At 41.8% G+C, this 18,908-nt stretch overlaps 1 protein-coding gene across 3 annotated transcripts in view; it reads right to left on the reverse strand.

The window, feature by feature from the left end:
- Positions 1-18,908, reverse strand: part of mipol1 (mirror-image polydactyly 1) — a 55,563-nt gene that overhangs the window by 9,157 nt on the left and 27,498 nt on the right. For all 3 annotated transcript variants that reach the window (XM_044142732.1, XM_044142734.1, XM_044142733.1), the window contains 3 exons: positions 13,992-14,025; positions 13,728-13,898; positions 5,210-5,260 (listed from right to left, as the gene is read on the reverse strand). In XM_044142732.1, coding sequence (XP_043998667.1) covers positions 5,210-5,260; positions 13,728-13,898; positions 13,992-14,025 — 256 coding nt within the window. The remainder of the gene's footprint in view (positions 1-5,209; positions 5,261-13,727; positions 13,899-13,991; positions 14,026-18,908) is intronic.

Consider the following 18,908-nt stretch of genomic DNA (forward strand, 5'->3'; position numbering starts at 1 on the left):
GCTTTAAATACTCAACTACGGCAAACTTCCCAACTTTAAGAAAACATGAGCACAAATAATAGAGAAAGCGAAACATCACCAAATTCCAACAGGTCTCCCACACCTGCTGCACCCTCACTCCACTCATCAACTCTGCTGAGGGTGTCAAACCCGTCAGCTGACTCTTCCAGGACACAGAGTCCCACTGTATGTTTGGTAAAAGTGAGTCGAGGCCGACTCCAGCTGGGATTACAGGCCCGACCCTGACCTCCCGCTCGTCCTCCCGCTCTATTCTAATTAAAGCCTCCGAGGTCTGAGAGTTTAAAGTGAGACATCAAAAGAGGAACCAAACCCAGAGAGTCAATATGTGTCTTTTCCAGCCGGGCCGGAGGAGACGCTTCAAAAGGGCTGCCCGCCTTATTAATCAGAATCATTTCCAAATGAGGTGATCAGTAAGCAGGAGCGACACAGAGCTGACCTTTAACATGAGGAGTTAAGGTCAACGAAAGAAAGGATGAGTGGTGGGAGGAGGTAATAAAACTACTGTGCTGGGACCTTTGACATGATGAGGACAGATTAGAGAGGCAGGGGGAGGAGAATAAAATGACAGGTTCTTTATTGGCCATGTGAGAGGGAGAGGAAGAGGATGGGAGGTGAAGTTGGAGCTGATGGAGCCGGAGGGGTGAGGAGGAAGGAAGGACAGAACGAGGGAACGTTGTTTGACCTTTAACAAAAAGAGTTGAGGTGAACAGGAGAGGACGTAAAGGAGAGGAAAGAGCTCATTCAGGCAGTGGAAATGAGGGGAGAATGAGCTTAATATCATAAGCCTTTTTTACACATGAAAACCACATAATCAGCTGCAGACTTTCTGCTCAGAGTTAGACAGAGTGGGAGCCAGGACCAGAGAGGTGCAGCCGTCACAGAGACACACGGAGGCTAACCTGCAGCTTCTGATGAACAGCAGAACGACAAAACTGCAGCGAAACGCAGACACAGCCCTGTCAGCTGTTGGGTTTCTGGGAGCCTCAGGGACCCACTTCAGGTCACCTCTGGTTGTCGTTGTTAGGGTAGACCACCAGCGCTGCGGTCTGTCCCAAACCACAACCCTGATGCCGTCACACAAAAACATAAAACACGTCCATGTACTGCCTGCATAACACCGAGGTGATACAGTTAAATATCAGTGTACTCACTACTCGATAGCTGCCATTGACCTTAAAGTTGCTCAAATTGGAGCTACAAAAATACATTTGCTTGTGTTTTTGAAAAACAAAAACAAAAAAAACAAACAAACGTTTTACGCTAAAAAGTCTTGGCACCAGGATGAGGTGGGATTTTTGGCTGGATTGAAATTAATGTATCTCACAAAACTGCAATGGAAACGTTTTTCTTTTCTTTTTTTTGGCATCATACCAGTCACATGATCAACAACTTGATAGCAACAACTGGCAGAACAAAATAAGGCAGGAAGTGGTAGGAGGATGATGGATGAACAGACAAACTGCTGCTGAACTTCAGCTTTTTACCAGTTTAAAGGAACATAAACTGGTTTTTATTCTATATCAGAGACTTGGTTCACCACTGCAATATACTGGAGGGATGAACATTAAAACAGTGATTAGTAACATACTTTAAATATTGGAATATGCATAAAAGTGTGAAGTAAAGCCAAAACCTTTGGGGGAATATCATCTTCAGTTCATATTGTCCTGCAGTTCCTCATATGAATCTTTTTTGCAGCATAACAGTTTTTCACATGTTATGCTGCATATTTAAGACTCATGCATGGAGAAGGTCTTTAACCTATTTGTATTAAAATAGTGGAAAAATATGGTTCTTTGTTCTGAGAGCTTTCTAAGCGATGAGGTTGTTACCAAACTGACTGGGTGGAATTTTGTATCACTTTGAAAACTCAGCGGTTTTGCATGTAGAAGGAAGAAACCTCATTTCATCAAACTCTGGTTCACTTTATGAGCTTCTCTTTTTAATTCTGAATCCACTTTTCTTTTTTTCCTGCAGGTTAAACCTTTTCGAGGATTTTTAATCAAGTTAAAGATATTTTTTCTTAGACAGGTCATGTGCTGAAATGACCTTTCACAGCTTAATTACATTTTTTTAACAATCTGACTGGTTGATTAATTTGCTTCATTAGTGTTTAACATTTGGCCAAAATGAGAAGCTTAAAACAAACGCTGAGTAACATTTTCACTTGCAGCTCCATGTTTGAATTGAACACTAAAGGGATTTATTTACAGACTCAGCCAAACTTGGAGTCCATTTTCTGTTTACTGGTAAAGTTTAGCCATAATTTTGTTTAAAATGTCCAGATGTTTCAAAGGATACATAATGTCATGCACTCTACCAAGATCCTCATGGACCATCGAAAGAGAAACAGGCCCACAGCATCACAGGACAAGAACAGTGAATTGTGGGGTTCCTAAAGGAGCCGTTCTTATTTCACATCTGTGAACTTCCTGTAGCTCACTTTACAAAATATCGCAACATCTTCTACTGTATTTACAACTACTACTCTGTGGTAGCTTGATATCCCCGTCACCTCCTGACTCTACTGAAGTCACCAAGGATTTGTCCGTAATTTAAATTAGTGCCTGAGTCAGAGTTTCCACTAGCATGTAAGACAGAGGCTTTTGGTTTTGGAGATCAGAGATCAGAGATACTAACGACCACAGAGCATGTTTGAAACCACAGTGCTTAAAAAACACAAAAACCTACTAAATCAGCTCACCGTCTTCTTAAAACTCTATGTGAATAAAGGCTTTCCTGTCAAAACAGGCCACAGAAAAACTACTGCATGCTTTTATTTTTAGTAGATTAGATTATAGTAAGTCATATGTAGTTGTCTTTACATTTTTTTTTTTTTTTTAAATCAGGTAGGCAGGTGGCAGCTCATCCAAAACGGTGCCATCAGATTCCTGAACACCACCAGTAAATTGGATCCCATAACAACCAGTTCTCCAGTCACTGCACTGACTCTCTGTTTTCTCTCGGGCTGAAATCCAAGTATGAACCATCCACACTGCAGCAAGAGTCAAACAGCCAGTTTCAACCAATAATGAACTGATGGGCTTTAGCCTCTATTCAAAGAAACTCAGTGTTTCAGCTGTTTGTTCCAGATTTGTGGTGCATAGAAGCTGAATGCTGATTCTCCATGTTTCATTTAAAATGTAGGTTCTATTTGAGTTCAACTTAAATATTTGTGTTAATTGAAGCCCGTCTTTCCTCTCATGTCCTCAGAGTGATGATGCTCTGGACTGCCTGGTGTATGAATGCGACTGTCTAAAATAAACTCGGCTGACTATTCCTAATCGGGAGCAAGAAGTGTTCCTCAACAAATTCCTCATTAGTTTATCTCACCAGAACAGAGTTTCCGTTGAAGCCACAGTGGCATTCCGGTGACATCGACCTCCATCACGTGCTGCAACTTTTAAAGGCGTCTCTGCTCAAGTAATCCTGAATAATGGTCACAAGCTGGACTGTAACATTTCAGGTATGTGGTCCAGGTCTGATGTCGACACATATCGTTAAAAGGTCACGGTAAACTGTGCTGCATCCTTTAGTTTGATTTGAAACTTTAGGTTCAAGTCGGTTCAAAGGCCTGATTTAAAAGTTCAGCCAGGAATTGTGGTTTGTGATTTGGGCTGCAGGATTTCAGCAGCTCACTGAGTGTCTGGCGTTAATTTGATGGCAGCTGCTGATGTTTCTGTGTGAAATTAAAATGCTCTCCCAGATCTAATCCCCCCAGAGCCCAGCCTAATTAACAGGCTTGAGGAGGATACACAGAGCAGCGATACATTAATAACAAAATTTAATTTATTTCAGGGAAAAAAGAGATGCAGGCAGAGATAAAGGAGCATATTTGTTAGCATGAAAATTTCATTCTTCTCCTCTTGTATGAGATTTTTTTTGTTTTCTTTACAGTGTTTTAGTCTTGATTTAAGTGTAAGCTTTAAGCCTTAAGCACAGACAGGTGCAGGGTTTAAGCAGGAACCTATGCATGTTAGCCAGGATGAGGGAGGAAGGAGTTCTCAGCTCAGGAAACACAAAAAGTGATCGACAAACTGGAGCTGATTCAAAGTTTTCAAAGAGTGAACAGTTTCAACTGAAGGATTTTAGATACTTTTTCACTTTATCTGCATATAAAGGGAGGATTTAACCTGCTGTATATACTCATATCTCAATATAAATCTTTGTGAAAAATGTTCCTACAGAATTTCATCTAACCTCGCTGATTGGACTGTATTTGGCATGTGTGCAGAAGGTCACCAGGGGCAGAGTGTGGCTTTGAGAATTAAGAAGTAAAAACTACAATTCCTTCACTTTTTTCATAAAAAAGTTAAATCCATACTTCCTGGAGTTCACAATCCATTTTTTCATCAGTTTTTTCGTGATAAACACAGAGGTTTACTACGGACTGGGGCCAGGACTTAATGTGCTACTTAATTAACCACAAACATTTTAACTCAATAAAAATGTTAACGCCATTATTCACATTTTGACACACGAACCTGGCCAGAACTTTTGTTTTTGTGCATTTATGGTACGCCCATAAATCTGACGCATGAGCAACGTCTGGTGGACGACGGAGCCGCTACTCTTGGCCCACTGGATCAACTTTCACTTCAACAAACGATCTGATGGGACCCTGGAAAAAGACTAATGTTGTGTTTAAGTTGTGCTAAAAGGAGTTAGCCTTTCAGTGGAGCTAATCAAGCCTAAACTAGCATCTCGATGCTAAACATGTAGCAGCAACACATGCTAAACATGTGTAGATGCTAATGTTCATATTTCTGAAGAAGCTCCATGAATGATCAGGAGTTCCTGAAACCCTGAAAAACTGAACGACTAGAATAACACTTTGCACCAATCTGATGGTTGAAGGACCTAAATAACCAATCTCTGTTGCGCAAATGTCTATTTATAAACTATCATTTAGCAGCAAAAGGGGGTTTAAATTTAAAATATTGCTTATTTTGTCAACATATAGTTTATCTAAACAAAATAATGTGTTTGATTTCATTAATTAACTCAATTTAAAACATTTTATCGAGTCTCACCAGAAATATGGACATATTTCCACAGTGATGTTGGAGCAAATGTATGAATGGATGGAAGAATACAAGAATGGATTCATGGATGGATGGATGGATAATAATAATAATGGATGAATGAACACAGATGAACAGTGAAGTCATCATCTGTAGTCGTTTACCTGACTGAATGACTTGTCCCTCTGAAGCAGGTCTTCCTTCAGCCATTTACACTGCAGACACACAGAAGGAGGAGTCAGCGCTTCATTAGCTATTAACTCATGTCATTGGAATAGTAATGGAAGCCAGAAGAAGGGATGCATGAGTATGAAAATCTGGGACAATATTAATAACCAATATCAATAGTGATGTTTGGGCCGACCGATTGATCGATCGTTTTTTTCCTATAACAAGCGACATGGAAATAAACATCTGTTATTCATATCGGCCCAGTTTTACTCATCCATCCATCCATCCATCTTCTTCCGCTTATCCGGGGTCGGGTCGCGGGGGTAGCAGCTTCAGAAGGGAGGCCCAGACTTCCCTCTCCCCAGCCACTTCCACCAGCTCCTCCGGAGGAATCCCAAGGCGTTCCCAGGCCAGCCGAGAGACATAGTGCCTCCAGCGTGTCCTGGGTCTTCCCCGGGGCCTCCTCCCGGTGGGACGTGCCCAGAACACCTCACCAGGGAGGCGTCCAGGAGGCATCCTGACCAGATGCCCGAGCCACCTCAACTGGCCCCTCTCGACGTGAAGGAGCAGCGGCTCTACTCTGAGTCCTTCCCGGATGACTGAGCTTCTCCCCCTGTCTCTAAGGGAGAGCCCAGCCACCCTGCGGAGAAAACCCATTTCGGCCGCTTGTATCCGCGATCTCGTTCTTTCGGTCATGACCCAAAGCTCATGACCATAGATGAGGTGGCTCAGCTCTCTCTTCAGCACGACTGAGCCAGTTTTACTCGTCGAATCAATACTAAAAGGTTAAAACTGAACAAAAATCGACCATGAAAATGCTCACTTTACACATTAAGAGGGGAAACAATGGAAATAGGTCATCATTGGTTCTTTGTTCTTAAAACTTTATTATTTCCAAGTGATAAGGTGATTTCCACATGTACTGGGCGGAGACTGTAGATAAAAGCTTCCTGCACTACGACATGTAGATGGAATAAACCTCTTCCTTTCAGCCAAATCATGTTTGCCTTATATTTATTTCACTGGTTTGACTTGAGTTTTTCCCACAACTTGTAGTTTCTTGAGGAGCTTTCAAAGTTTTTGATAGTTTCTATTACTACTTCACTAACCAGATTTATAAAGCCAGCTAAGTTTACAACTCCAAACATTTCTTATAGAAAATCAATCATACACAAACTTTTTATTATTGAAAAAAACTGTTTGATTCTGATTAATAAAGCGGGCAAAACTGTAATCTCGAAGGAAAATTAATATATTCTTCAAAGGAGTCATTATAGAGAGAGATATCTGTGGACACGATGGCTCTGCTGTAGCTGCATTTCCTTTCCCGCCCACTTCAGGTTCAGCAGGAGATCTTGCTGTGTTCTCCCCTGAGAATCTTTTTTAACTAGTTTCCTTTTGAGGCCAAGATCAGAATGGTTTGAAACTTTTCTCTGTGGTCGAGATATAAAATTTTGATTATAGAAACAAAGTGCTTTCAGGAGGTAAGAAAGGCAGGAGCACCGTTTCCCAGTCCTACTCCCTGCTTCAGTTGGGAAATTCAGGTGCAACAGTATCAAGATATGTAGGATTCCACAAAAGATCCAAACATTTTAAAAGTATAAAAACCCCCGTCATTTTAACAATAATAATTTCACAGCACAAAATAAAGTCAAATAATTGTGAAGAGCCCTTTTGATAACTGTCCGTGTTGGTGTGGCACAGGGAGGTTTGTGACAGTATGAGAGCGCTGACTGAGCTGCAGGTCGCTGTGTGAAGAGACGTATGGTGTATCAGAACTGCAATGGTCTGTGCACAGAATGTTTTGACATGCCTAAAAACTCAGAAGCAGCTTGGCCTACTTGGAGATAAAAAAGTGCATGCAAATGTATCTGATACATATATAGGCAGATACAGCCACAAACCAGCACAGACAAGCACTGAAGAAGCCTGGCAGTTGCCTTATGCAATTCTGCTTGATTCTCATCTCCTTCGATGCTCCGTCTGGGAGTTCTCCTTTTGACATCGATTTCTTCTATAGAATTTCAACCGGGCCAATCAGTAATCAGAAGAATAAGCTGGGAACGATGTTGATTTTCTGCGCTGTTTTAGATTTGTAGTTTTTGCATTGGCAGAGGAGGAAGTGAAACAAACAGTTCAGTTTGTGTTGGCCACACTTCTAAATACTGAGCAATGAAGCCAGACAAGACGAATGTAGAAGACATTTTACTGCTGGCAAATATGACATTCGGCTCGGCAATTCTGTCTTCATGGTGGGGGTGGTTGTTTGCAGTGCAGGGAATTTCAGTAAGCTTCATAGCATAACTGGAACTTTACATACACCATGACCAAACGTTAGTGATTGGGTAAAATCAGATCCAATCATTTAAAACGTCTACAGAGGCCACACCTCCAGCAAGTAATCATTTCTGAACAGCTGAGGGTTCAGACCCTCTGTCAAAACCACAACTTTGAACAAGGGTTGGTTTTTACCAGGGAAGTCCTGAGCAGGCTTACACTGGTGATGGTAAAGTTTGGTGGATGACTTGGTGTCAATAAAATGTCCTAATAATGATAGAAATATGTGTGTGTGTGTGTGTGTGTGTGTGTGTGTGTGTGTGTGTGTGTGTGTGTGTATGTGTACATGTGGGGTCAGGTCTGCTGAGCAATTTTGGAAAAAAAATAAAATAATTATTGTGTGAATAATTAGACCACTGTTGACAAAAGTTACCAGAATCAAACTTGGATTGCTAAATTGTTGGACTTCTGTTTCACATTCCACCAACTAAGGGATCACCATCATGTCATATCGACACTGAGCCCAAGATTTCCCAGCATGCATCAGTATGACATTAGTGTTTCTGGTGTAAAAAAAAAATAAAAAAGAGGCTATTAGACTTAGGTAAATCCACTGTCACTTCTCTCATTTAGAGACAAAAAGGAAAAGTTTTTCAGCTTAGAGTGTGACATTAGAAGAGATTCATTATTAATCGGGGTGAACAAGAACAGCCCTGGGTTCCTTCTAAGTATCGCAGACAGGTTGACAAAGAGCCGCAGCTCAGCCTTCATCGGGGTGTTCTTAATCATCTTCAGAGTTATTGAAGTTATGCAAGCTATTGAAGTTTTAAAAAAGTAATTTATGGATTTATTCTCTTTTGCTGCATTTCGGCTAATAAAAGTTAATTAAAAACTGGAATAAAGTGCTCCAGTGTCTCATGCGCCTGTCAACAAGCAACTCCAGCTGTTTCTGCCCTTTGGGTCACTCAGGGTAGTTGCGTGGGCATCAAACCGGCAGGCTTCTTTTTGTGGATCTTGACAGGGAGTGAGGTGGTCAGCAGCTCCAGGTGAGGTTTGATGAGTTCTGATAACCTGTAATTACCTGATATCAATTCAATAAGGAGCAGGAAGCTCCAGCTGGCGTGCGGGTTGGAGTGCTCAGGAAGAACCCTCCCCCTCTTTCTAATACTTCCCAGAACCCCCAGCTGCTGAGGGAGATAATCCCTGAGAGATGAAAGGAGGGAATGAGGAATCGGCGAGCAACAAGGGGTGGAGAGGGATGGGGAGGGGTGGGATCCTCCAACGTGGAGTGCTCTTTCTTCTTCTTCTCTGAGGATTATGGCAGCATTTGAAACATATTTCACTGCGGCGCAGCCCTGGAATGAAGGCGGGATTAAGGTGTTACCATTGAGGGGTGGTGTTAACGTAATAGGGATAGTTGTTAAAAGACGGTGAAGCAGTGTTATTGGCGGGGGTCACTGGTAGTGATGGAAGTTGATACACTGAGGTACAGCTTGAAGGAGGCAGGCATCAGAAAGAGGTTAAAATGTAAGGCTACAGGTGCTGATGAGGGACAAGTCAAAGGTTTTACAGTCTGTCTAACACAACCATACTGCTTCAGCTAGAAGACTACCATCCTTTATTTGCAAATGAAGTATTTCCACATAAAGGTGCTACAAGGTGTAGGATCTGGTACGGATACTACATGTCAATGCGCCACACATTCTCATATTACTATATCTAAAACTGACAGAACACCAGCAGGTAAGGCGGATGAAACATCTTGCCCAAGGATGCAATGAATTAGGAATTGAGCCCTCCAACCCACCGATTGGAGGGCAAACTCCTACCGCCGTCATCACCACCGTCACCACAAGGGGTAATGCCTCCTTGGAAAAACATAACAATAGGATGATGAGATGTGATGGGTGGGTCAGCTGCTGTATCAGTGTGGTGGTTGGCCAGCAGTAAACTGGAATAAACGACTCAGCCAGTAGGAGTGTTGTGAGAGTGACGGGTTCTGACAAAAATGACTGTGGCCGTTCCATCAGACCAATTAGGGAAGAGATTGAAGCCAGTGGCCTTCAGCATTCACTGCAGCGCATTAAACAAGACAAAGCAGAGTAAGTAAGTTGTATGAGTGTTACTTCTGAGTGGAATAGGAAGTCTACATCCCCCTCCATCTTGTCAATCTTGCTTATCTGACCAGTGATGTTCCTCATTGCTTTCTAGTGTTTGCTGCAAATTACTCTCCACCATTCTTTTACAGCATCGCCGGCTTCAGTCTCTTCTTTAGGTCATGTTAGACACACCTCAACTTCTCCTGGTCCCCCTCCTTAAATGCCTGCTTTTTCAGATTGAGGAGCTCCTTGAGGGTGATGCAGGTCTTATCATTTGGAAAGCAGCATGCAGTCCTAGTTTGTATCACAACATCCCTGCAAAAGTGGTGTATATTGTAATGATGTCCACCCTCCTCTCAATGTCATCATCCGTGTTGTTCTCCAGTGGGTCCAGTAAGTCACTAAAATTAAAACAGTCTTGGAAAGACCCTCTCTGTTATCCATTTTCTGAAGGAACAGGTTGCTGAACAACCTGGTTGTTTAATCCTCTGGGGTTTTATGTGGGTTAGAAGAAAACCAGACCATGATCTGGTCTGCCAAGGGAAGGTGTGGTAAAGCAAAGGACATACAAGTGTCCTTGGCATTTGAACAAAACAGAACCAATGTCCTGTTTTTCTAACCAGGTCGTTCCACATATTAAACCATCCCGAATGAGGCTTATTAAAGTCAATGACAAATGTGTTCGAATACTGGATTGGAAATCTTGCGACAGTCTCATGAATGACTTCACAGGCCAATGAAGACGATGCACAACAACTCTGGCAAATAGTACAATCTGAGACCACCTACTAAAAGACAAAAAAAAAAAAAAATCAGCATTTGCTGCAACATCTCCATGATGAGACCATCTATGGTTCATAAGTAAAGTCTCTCACCTTTGTGTTTTCTACTCGTCGTTGTATACCTATCAGCTCATACAGTACAGAAGCTGGGTTCATTAACACAGGAGTCAGGCAGGCTGTCATTCCAGCAGAGACTACACACCTTGTATAGTCATTGGTTCTTTATCAGTGCTCTACTTGTTAAATGGTGAGTTTACGGACTGGTTTGTACCAGTTTCTACATGGTGTACATGCCTTGCGTCAACCCAAGGTTTCCCGGCAGATCATTGCACAATTACGTCACACCATCTCAGCCTGTTTGCCTTTTTCTCAAGCTCCATCCTGGTGCCAGGTAAGCAATTCCCTTCAGCAGCATCTTCTTCTGTAGAGCCATGGTCCTTCTGAAGCTCACATGCCCAGCAAACACACCTGGTTCCATAAATTGGAATGCACTGTGTATTTTAATGGACCATGAACATTAGAGGAGTTGGGTGAATATAAAACATACACACCAATTATTTTCTATGAAACAACCTTCACCGGGAGCAGTTTCTGAATTGCAGGTGATGATCCTTTCCATTAAAAAAAAACCTTGTAAAAGGGTTAATAGAGGAGTGATGATGTGATGACTTCCTCAAGGTTGAGTTTCAGAAAGAGCAGTAGCTTCTTAAAGAGACAGAGACCCAATTTTAAGGTGTAAAATTAGGAAGTGAAGTTTCCTTTAAGTCATATTTGATATCTGCAGCATTTTTATAACAACTGATGGTAACAAAGTTTCTTGATTATGTTATAAAATGCCACTATGTGTTTGGAAAATACACAATACTGCCTCTTTAAGACTTCAGACCAAGAGTTCAAGTCAAAACTCACATCATTAGGGCAAAAGTCTAAATTAAGTTTGAGGTCTTTTATGTTTGGCAATATAAATCAACCACTGATACTGTTACTGTTCATCATGTCACTAAAAGGTGATGTGATGAACAGAAAACCATTAATGACTTCAACTGTAGTCAGAACGCTATGCCTGAGTGGTAAAGGTCATGAATGTTAAAGGGTCATTATTCATTTCAGACATATCTGAACTCCACTGATGTGTAGCTACAGGTACGGTGGTGCTCCTCTATGGAAAGGAGTTTCAGCTTTTATGTTTTCCAGGAAGAACTTTCTCATTTCTCTTTTCGGTCCCTCCCATTCTCTTTTGAAGCCAGTTGCTTTGGTTACCACCGCTGTTTGGCGATGCTGGAGCAGTTTAGGTAACCATGGTTACCGCACTCTGTCAGTCACAGCAAGGAAACAGATGAAGGCTCCTGATCTGATTCTTTTTTTTTTTCATCTGGAAAAATATCAGAGGCGGGGCTTCTGAGCCCACCACCTGCCGCAGAGCATGCTGGGAGCACAACCAATCTCCACGTTCAACTGGCCAACTCTATTTCGCTCATATCCCACCAACAGCCAGACTCATCTCTTTTCATTTCTACTGATTTCAACCCCACCCCCACAGAGAGCAGTATATAAATTGTGGGTAATAAATCCAACACTCTGCAGGTTTTGGTAATAAACTCTGTGAATTGAACTTTGATCATAATCAGCCTCCAGAGGAGAGATAGGGATTTAGCGGGGAGAAAATGTGGATTTTCTACTTTAAAGTAAGAATGAAAATTGTAGCTAGAAACTTAGAAATAAATAAGAAACCACATACAAGAAACTGTGGGACATATCTCTGCTGGCAAATAAAGGATCGATAACAAAGTTTAGCGTTTAGATTGACTATTAGATCAATTTTTAAGCAATCGACTTTTAAAGCAATCAGGAGATATTATTTCTTATAATCCATTAATGCATGAGTGTGTGTACAAATAGCAACCTTATTAAATATTTTGTGCTTTATTAATAGATGTTCACATATCAAAGTATAACCTTTGGAAAAATAAGTGACATAATTGCTGGTAAAAATGGTTTTGATTGTGAGACGCAGGAGGATCCCATTATGACACTCTACTCCCTGACTAGCCAATGGTAAAGGTCTAATGCTAAAGGTCACAGAGCGATGGAGGCACAGATTATGAGGAGAGAGAAGATCAGAATAGATAGTTCTCCACGACGTCGCGCCTCCTACATCTGGACGTTCTGTCGCTGATGGAAGAAGCTTTCTATTTCGTTCTGTTTGAGAGAACTGTGCTACAAACTCACAGGACAGTTTTACTCTCCTCACTTTATTAGCGGTAAGGACATTTTCAAAAGTTTCTAAAAATAACCAAGATTTGACGTCAATGGTGTATTAAACAGACTGCCGTGAAAAAAAAATTACTTTGTAGGAAAACCTGTAGTTAAAAATCATTTTAAGTTAGAGTTCCACAAATTAAAAATGGGCAAATAAAGAGGAGAAAAATAGCTTATTGATGTCACTCATGTGACTAATGTGTTGAAGCAGAGACACATGGAGGACAATGGGGCCAGTAGATCAACCTGCTGCAACAACAAATTCTTACTAAAAATATTTATGGATGTGAATAACCTCCAGGTCTTTGCTTTGTTAACTGAACCCTGTTAGCCTCTCTGGAACCTGCTTTTTTTGCCGTGACTTTATGTGAGCTCTTCTCTGCACTCCAAAGGTCAGGCTACTGTTTCAGTCTGGACAAATGTGTTTGAGGGCTCCCTCAAAATTTTAAGCCAAAAAAAAAAAATCTGTTCCGTCATTATCTTGCTGTGAAAACATGGACTGAATAAGATGTGATAGAGGATTAAACCCTCTTTATTGAGCTTTATATTTTTTATTAGCTTAATTAAAACTTTACAAGGTGGAAATTGATCATTTTAGTAAAGATTGTTGAATATTTGGTAACACTTTATTTGACGGGTTGTGAATAAGACTGTCATAACACCATCATAAACATGACATAACAACTGTCATGAACATGAGTAAGTCTTCATCAATATTTATGACTATTGTCATAAAGTGTCCTTCTGTAAATCATGACACTTTTAATACAAAGTTGAAATTATTCAAAATGTCTTTGTTATGACAAACTGACATTAACTAAGAAATCATGATCTGACATAAAGTTGCTAGAAAAGTATTACTGATTCAACTTTAAAAATTATGTAGCTTTATGTTATTAAAATCAAAGTTTAAACATCCTAGCTACCCATCCTGGGTATCTAAGATGTTTTCTTTCATCGGGTTGTGAACCACCAGAACTATTTTTACTGCAAAGGCAGTTCGAAGGTTTGACAAAATTCAGCTGGAAATTTGTCAGGATGAGAAAAAAAAAAAAAATCAAACTGATGTTTGATCTGCTTATGTGTAAACTCACCTTGTCTACAGATTTGTCTCTCTCCTCCATCACGGCCTTCATCTCCTGAGCAGTGATGTCACTCTTTCGCTGCTGTGCTAGCCGTACGCGCTGAACTAGAGCTGAGCCGAACTGCCTCACTTCCTGAACCGAGTCGGCTTTGCAGACATGCTGAAGGAGATCTTTGATGTCCTGAGTATCAGAAACAATCAGATTGGACTTGGTCTGGTCATCAGTTCCAGCATAAGCCAAAAATTGGCTTGCAAATGTGCTGAGTCAGCTCACCATGTCAACGTCCTGCAGTGTGATATCATCCGACCTGACAACAGAAGAGCAGATTATCTGTTTGTGGAGCCTCTAAAGCTGGCCTGTCGCCATCGACCATGTCTAAAACATTTGTGTAAAATAGTTTTTTCTTAAGCAAAGACTTCTAAGGTGCAAAAAGCATGAGACTTCTATTCATTTTTTTTCAATTCAGTTTGTTTATATGATGCCATTTCACAACAAATGTAATCTGTTGTAATGTACAGAATGTAATGTAAACAGAACAAGGCACTTTGCAAAAAAAATATTTCAGTTCAATCACACATTCATTCAAACTGACGCTATCAAGCAGCAGATTAGCCTCAGTTGATCATTTAAGGGAGTTTAAAATCTAAGGAAGCTCAGCAGAGCATCGAGTCACCCGCAGAATTCACTCCTTCTGGATGAACGAGTAGCGACTTAAAACAAACGTTTGTTTTGTGTTGCTTACTTAACAGCAATCCCTCATAACGAACCGGCAGGTAGCAACGGTAAAGAGGAAAAACTACCCTGTAAATGGAAATTTTATTTTACGGGCACATAGTGGCATTTTATATTATAATCAGTTACCTTCAGTTGTAATAAAAATGTTATATATATATATATCAAATAAGACTTTATAACTTAATGCCTTAAAGCTGGCCCTCTGTCTCTTTAAGAAGCTCCTGCTCTTTCTGAAACTCCGCCTTCAGGAAGTCGTCACAACACGGCTCCTCTATTAACCCTTAACAACGTTTGCACTGAGAGGTAGCTTCTAATGAGCTCAGCAGAAGTTGCATTTCCAGCAGGTGTTCCCTACTTGCAGCTGCCTAGTCTGAAGGAACTGACTGTGTGGTAGTCATGGGGAAGACTGCTCACCGTGTTGGAAACTCAGAGACATGAAGAAGATGCCGTTGAAGCGTGTCAGAGAGTTACTATCCAGTGAAACTAATCCTGTGCCACTCAGCGAGGCAACATAAAAAGTCAGAATGAATTCTGCAAAGAGCTTCAGTACTGGAGACTTCCGTCCTGTGCTCTGATGAAACTAAAACTGAAGTGCCTGGCCATAATGAACCTTATGACATTTAGAGGGAAAAGAGGGAGGTTGTGAAGTATGGAGGTGGCAGCATCATGCTGTGGAGCTTCTTTGCTGCCGAACAGACCTTCAGCAGCCAGAGCTAACATTGGGGGTTGGGAGGCTTGGGAGAGAAGCAAACTTGTTTGTTGGAATGGCCTAGTCAAACTCCAGAAATAAATCCACTTGTAAACAACAAAACATGACATTTTAACTGAGTTGAGATTTCAGCAAAAAAGAAAGTTTTGCATTAAAGTATTAGGATGAGTAACCCTTTCACTCAGCCGTTAGCTATTAACCACTATTTTAAATACCTCAAAAATCCATAAAAATTAGTGGCAGGAACGTAACAAGATGTGGAAATGCTGAAGACAAATGAATACTTTTAGAAGTCGCCGTCACCCTGGTGTTTGACTTGTCTATATATTTAACTTACAGAACACGTTTGCTCTTCCTGTTACTCTGCATGTACCATCCTCCAGTGTTTGCTCTTCAGACTATTCAGCTTATTTCAAAAGTTCCAGCCAAAGCAATGCAAGCCATGCTAATATGTATATTGTGAATGACAAATAAAAGGTGCAACTTGGTGCCCTGTAGTCAATTACTGAGGTCCTACAAAGGTTCCTGGTCTCTGTGTTCCTACCAGTGACCACGGCGACCGCCTGTTAGATTACCTGAGCGCCATGCAGCAGCTGTGCAATAATTTTGTCCTGTGATCCCTAAAGTCCGTGTTAAAATCTGTCATTTTGAATTCATTTTGAAGCAGCGGAGGCTTCCCTGGAACGGACCGCTCTCTGCTGTTCTCGGATTCTTCCTCCTCCTGACAGGAGTCTTGACGGAGGATGTGCAGCTAGTAGTAACTACCTGATCTTCTGTCTCTCCTCCTGGGAAGTTCTTTTCATTTAGTCTGCTGCTGTTTTGCTGTAATAAACTGTAATAAGGTGGTCGAGGCGGCTCCGCTCTGCAGGGAACAGCAGATAATGAAAGACCGGCCAACTCCAATAAAGCTCCACTAACACCCTGCTTACAGCCCCCCATCCAGCCTGGCTCAGCCCGGCTCGGCTTGGCTCGCTCGCTCGGCCGCCTTCATTACCACTCCCACACACCTTCACTCAGGCACGCCGCGAGCAGCCATTAGTGGGAGCAGATCCAAGAGAGAATACCATCAGTCTGCATTTGTTCTTTTGACAAAGTTTTACAAGTTGTCTCCTTCGTAGAGACAGAATCTAATGCGATGTGGCTGCTATTCTTGGAAATCCTTCATTTCTTCTGAAGGAGTTTGCTCTTTCCAGGAATCCGAAAGAAGTTCTTGTTCTTCTTGAAGGGTAACCCCATGTTGCTACTCTGTAAGTCCATATGGGGGCGCTTTATTTGACAGGACTTTGTTTTTACTGAGAGTGATTTTTGTCCGATCCATTCTCTGGTCTAAGAACATTTTTTGTATTTTTAACCTTTATTTTACCTGGATAAAAAAAAACAACAATCGAGATTAAAAACCTCTTTTTCAAGGCATGAATTGCAACATGAAAATGATTTGAAGCATAGAGGTTTCAAGGCTGTCAGAGTGTGAACAAACCTGCAGCAGAATGTTAAACATGTATGCAAACAAATGCAGAGCCTCTGGTTAAAGTGACGTTTTGAATGATGTGTGGGGTGAAAACCCAACACTGCACATTCCTATGGACTCACTTTCCCCACAGTAACATGTGATGGTGGCAGCATCATGCTGTGGAGATGGAATACTGTAACACAGAGGTTTAGATGAAAGAATATCCACATCTTAAAATGGCTTAATAAAATAACCATGTTAAAAAAACATTTCAGTCACTTGCTGATTAAAGCTGATGGACATACCTTCATGAGATTTAAATCTATAACGTTTGTCAGTCCATCTTAGATCGGGCATAAAAATTACAAACTAACCTGGGCCCATAGACATTGTGTCAAAGCCCGATCCGATCCGACCCGACCTGACTGACTAACAGAAAGCCCAAACCCAAAGTAACTATCAGTTTAAAGTATTTCCAGATCTCTGACTACTCTGCTGGCTTAGTAGTGAAACAATGTGTCACTCACACTTTATACACGTGAAAATGTGTCTAACAAAAGTTTTGTTGTTTTTAGCTTTTGTGTAACATATTCCAGCTCCATGTTGTCGCTTGTTGTAACCACAGTGTGAGTCAAGTGCAAATCTTCTAGGACGTGTGACAGATAGAAGTGGATCAAGCTGTGTGCATCAGCTGTGCAGACAGTTGGGCTTCTTGCAGTCTGATTTCTTTCTTCCCTCACCAGGGTGCATCTGCCTCGTTCTTCAACCAGCCTAGCAGAGGACATGTCATCCCTCTGATCGTTGAGCTCCACTGGCTACCATTACCTGCTGGTCTTGGTCAGAAGGGTGGATGGTATGACAGCCTCCCCAGGTCTCATGTCATTTCATTACCAGTCGTTGCCCACGTGCAATTCAAGTCTACTTCAATGGCCTTGCAAAGATGTTGTGACTCTGCTCTGTCACTCCGGTATTCAAGGGGTTGGCAGCTTGCAGTGCCAACATCACACTCATCATGAGCCACTGGATCTGGGGCGTCTCTGGTTAATGGGGGGTACGGTGGGAACAGAGGTAGGAGTTCTTCCTGTGATTCCATGTGGTCTACCTCTTCTAGGCTGAGCTCTTGTCTTTCCCAACTTGTCAGTGAACAAAACAACTAGGCAGACGCTCAATAGTGTGATGGTCTATAAACATCTCTGGTTGTCTGAGCTTTTTGGTCCACAAGAATCCTAAAATAATTACAGCGGCTGAGAGACTGTCCAGAAAACTGTCAGCCAGGAACTTCAGGGGAAAAAGAAACAGCCTCGCTTTATTCACACAGACATGAAACACACATTCACTGAGGTCACCTCCTCAATCAGCAAAACACACATGCTAATGCCCACACACTAACACACAACAACATGAAGCGGCACACTGCAACACACTCACTGAGGTATTCAAGGCTTCCTCCTGCCACTGGAAAACACACACGCACACCAACAAAAACTGACACACACTCTGAGTCCTGACAGATGGAACATGCTCCTCCATATTCTGTCCTCATAAAAACGGACTGTGGCCTCCAATATCAATTACCCTCTCACTCTGGGGGTGTGAGGGTGGGTGTGTTTGAGGCAAAGGAAGAAGAACTAGGAAGAGGGGGTTTAATTCTAATTAGATTTTCTGGTCTATTTGGCTGCTGCTTGAAGAAGACAAGAGCTCATTTCACAGCCCTCAAACCAGAGTGAGGAGGTGCATAATGAAGGGGGGAGGAAGAGGAGAGCGGTGGCAGCTTCCTCTTCCTCCCCCTTCTTTAGCGTCTCCTTCTTCAGCAGACGCTAAACATGTTTCCCATGTAAATAAATGAAAACGGCAGATCTTCCTCAGAGAAACTGCTGGTCTACAGACGGGTCACTGGAACAACATCAAACAAACATGGAGGTCTTACTGAAAATGAACAGAGTGATGAACTAGGAGCTAAGCTCTCCTCAGAATGACTCACTCTTACTTTACAGTGTCAATTTGTCAAAGCCGCTTCATTTGGTTCATCAGTTCTGCAACCCAAACAGAAGACTACCAACCATCAAGTCAGTAGAGGGATTATTTTTGAGTACGCAACCTGATTGCAGAAAGCTGTCGCCGGCTGCCATGGTTACCCATCATTGTCTTACCCTTTTAACACTAGCTAGCATGTTGCCAACATACTACAACTGTTTATCACAGCCTGATAAATTAAGTTATGCAACCAAACTGACAGTGAATGAGAGGCGTCTCAATGACCCAAATGCATTACATGAAGCTGAGAGGATAAATGGCG

This window comes from Gambusia affinis, linkage group LG16 (assembly GCF_019740435.1).
Source record: "Gambusia affinis linkage group LG16, SWU_Gaff_1.0, whole genome shotgun sequence".
NCBI lineage: Eukaryota > Metazoa > Chordata > Actinopteri > Cyprinodontiformes > Poeciliidae > Gambusia > Gambusia affinis.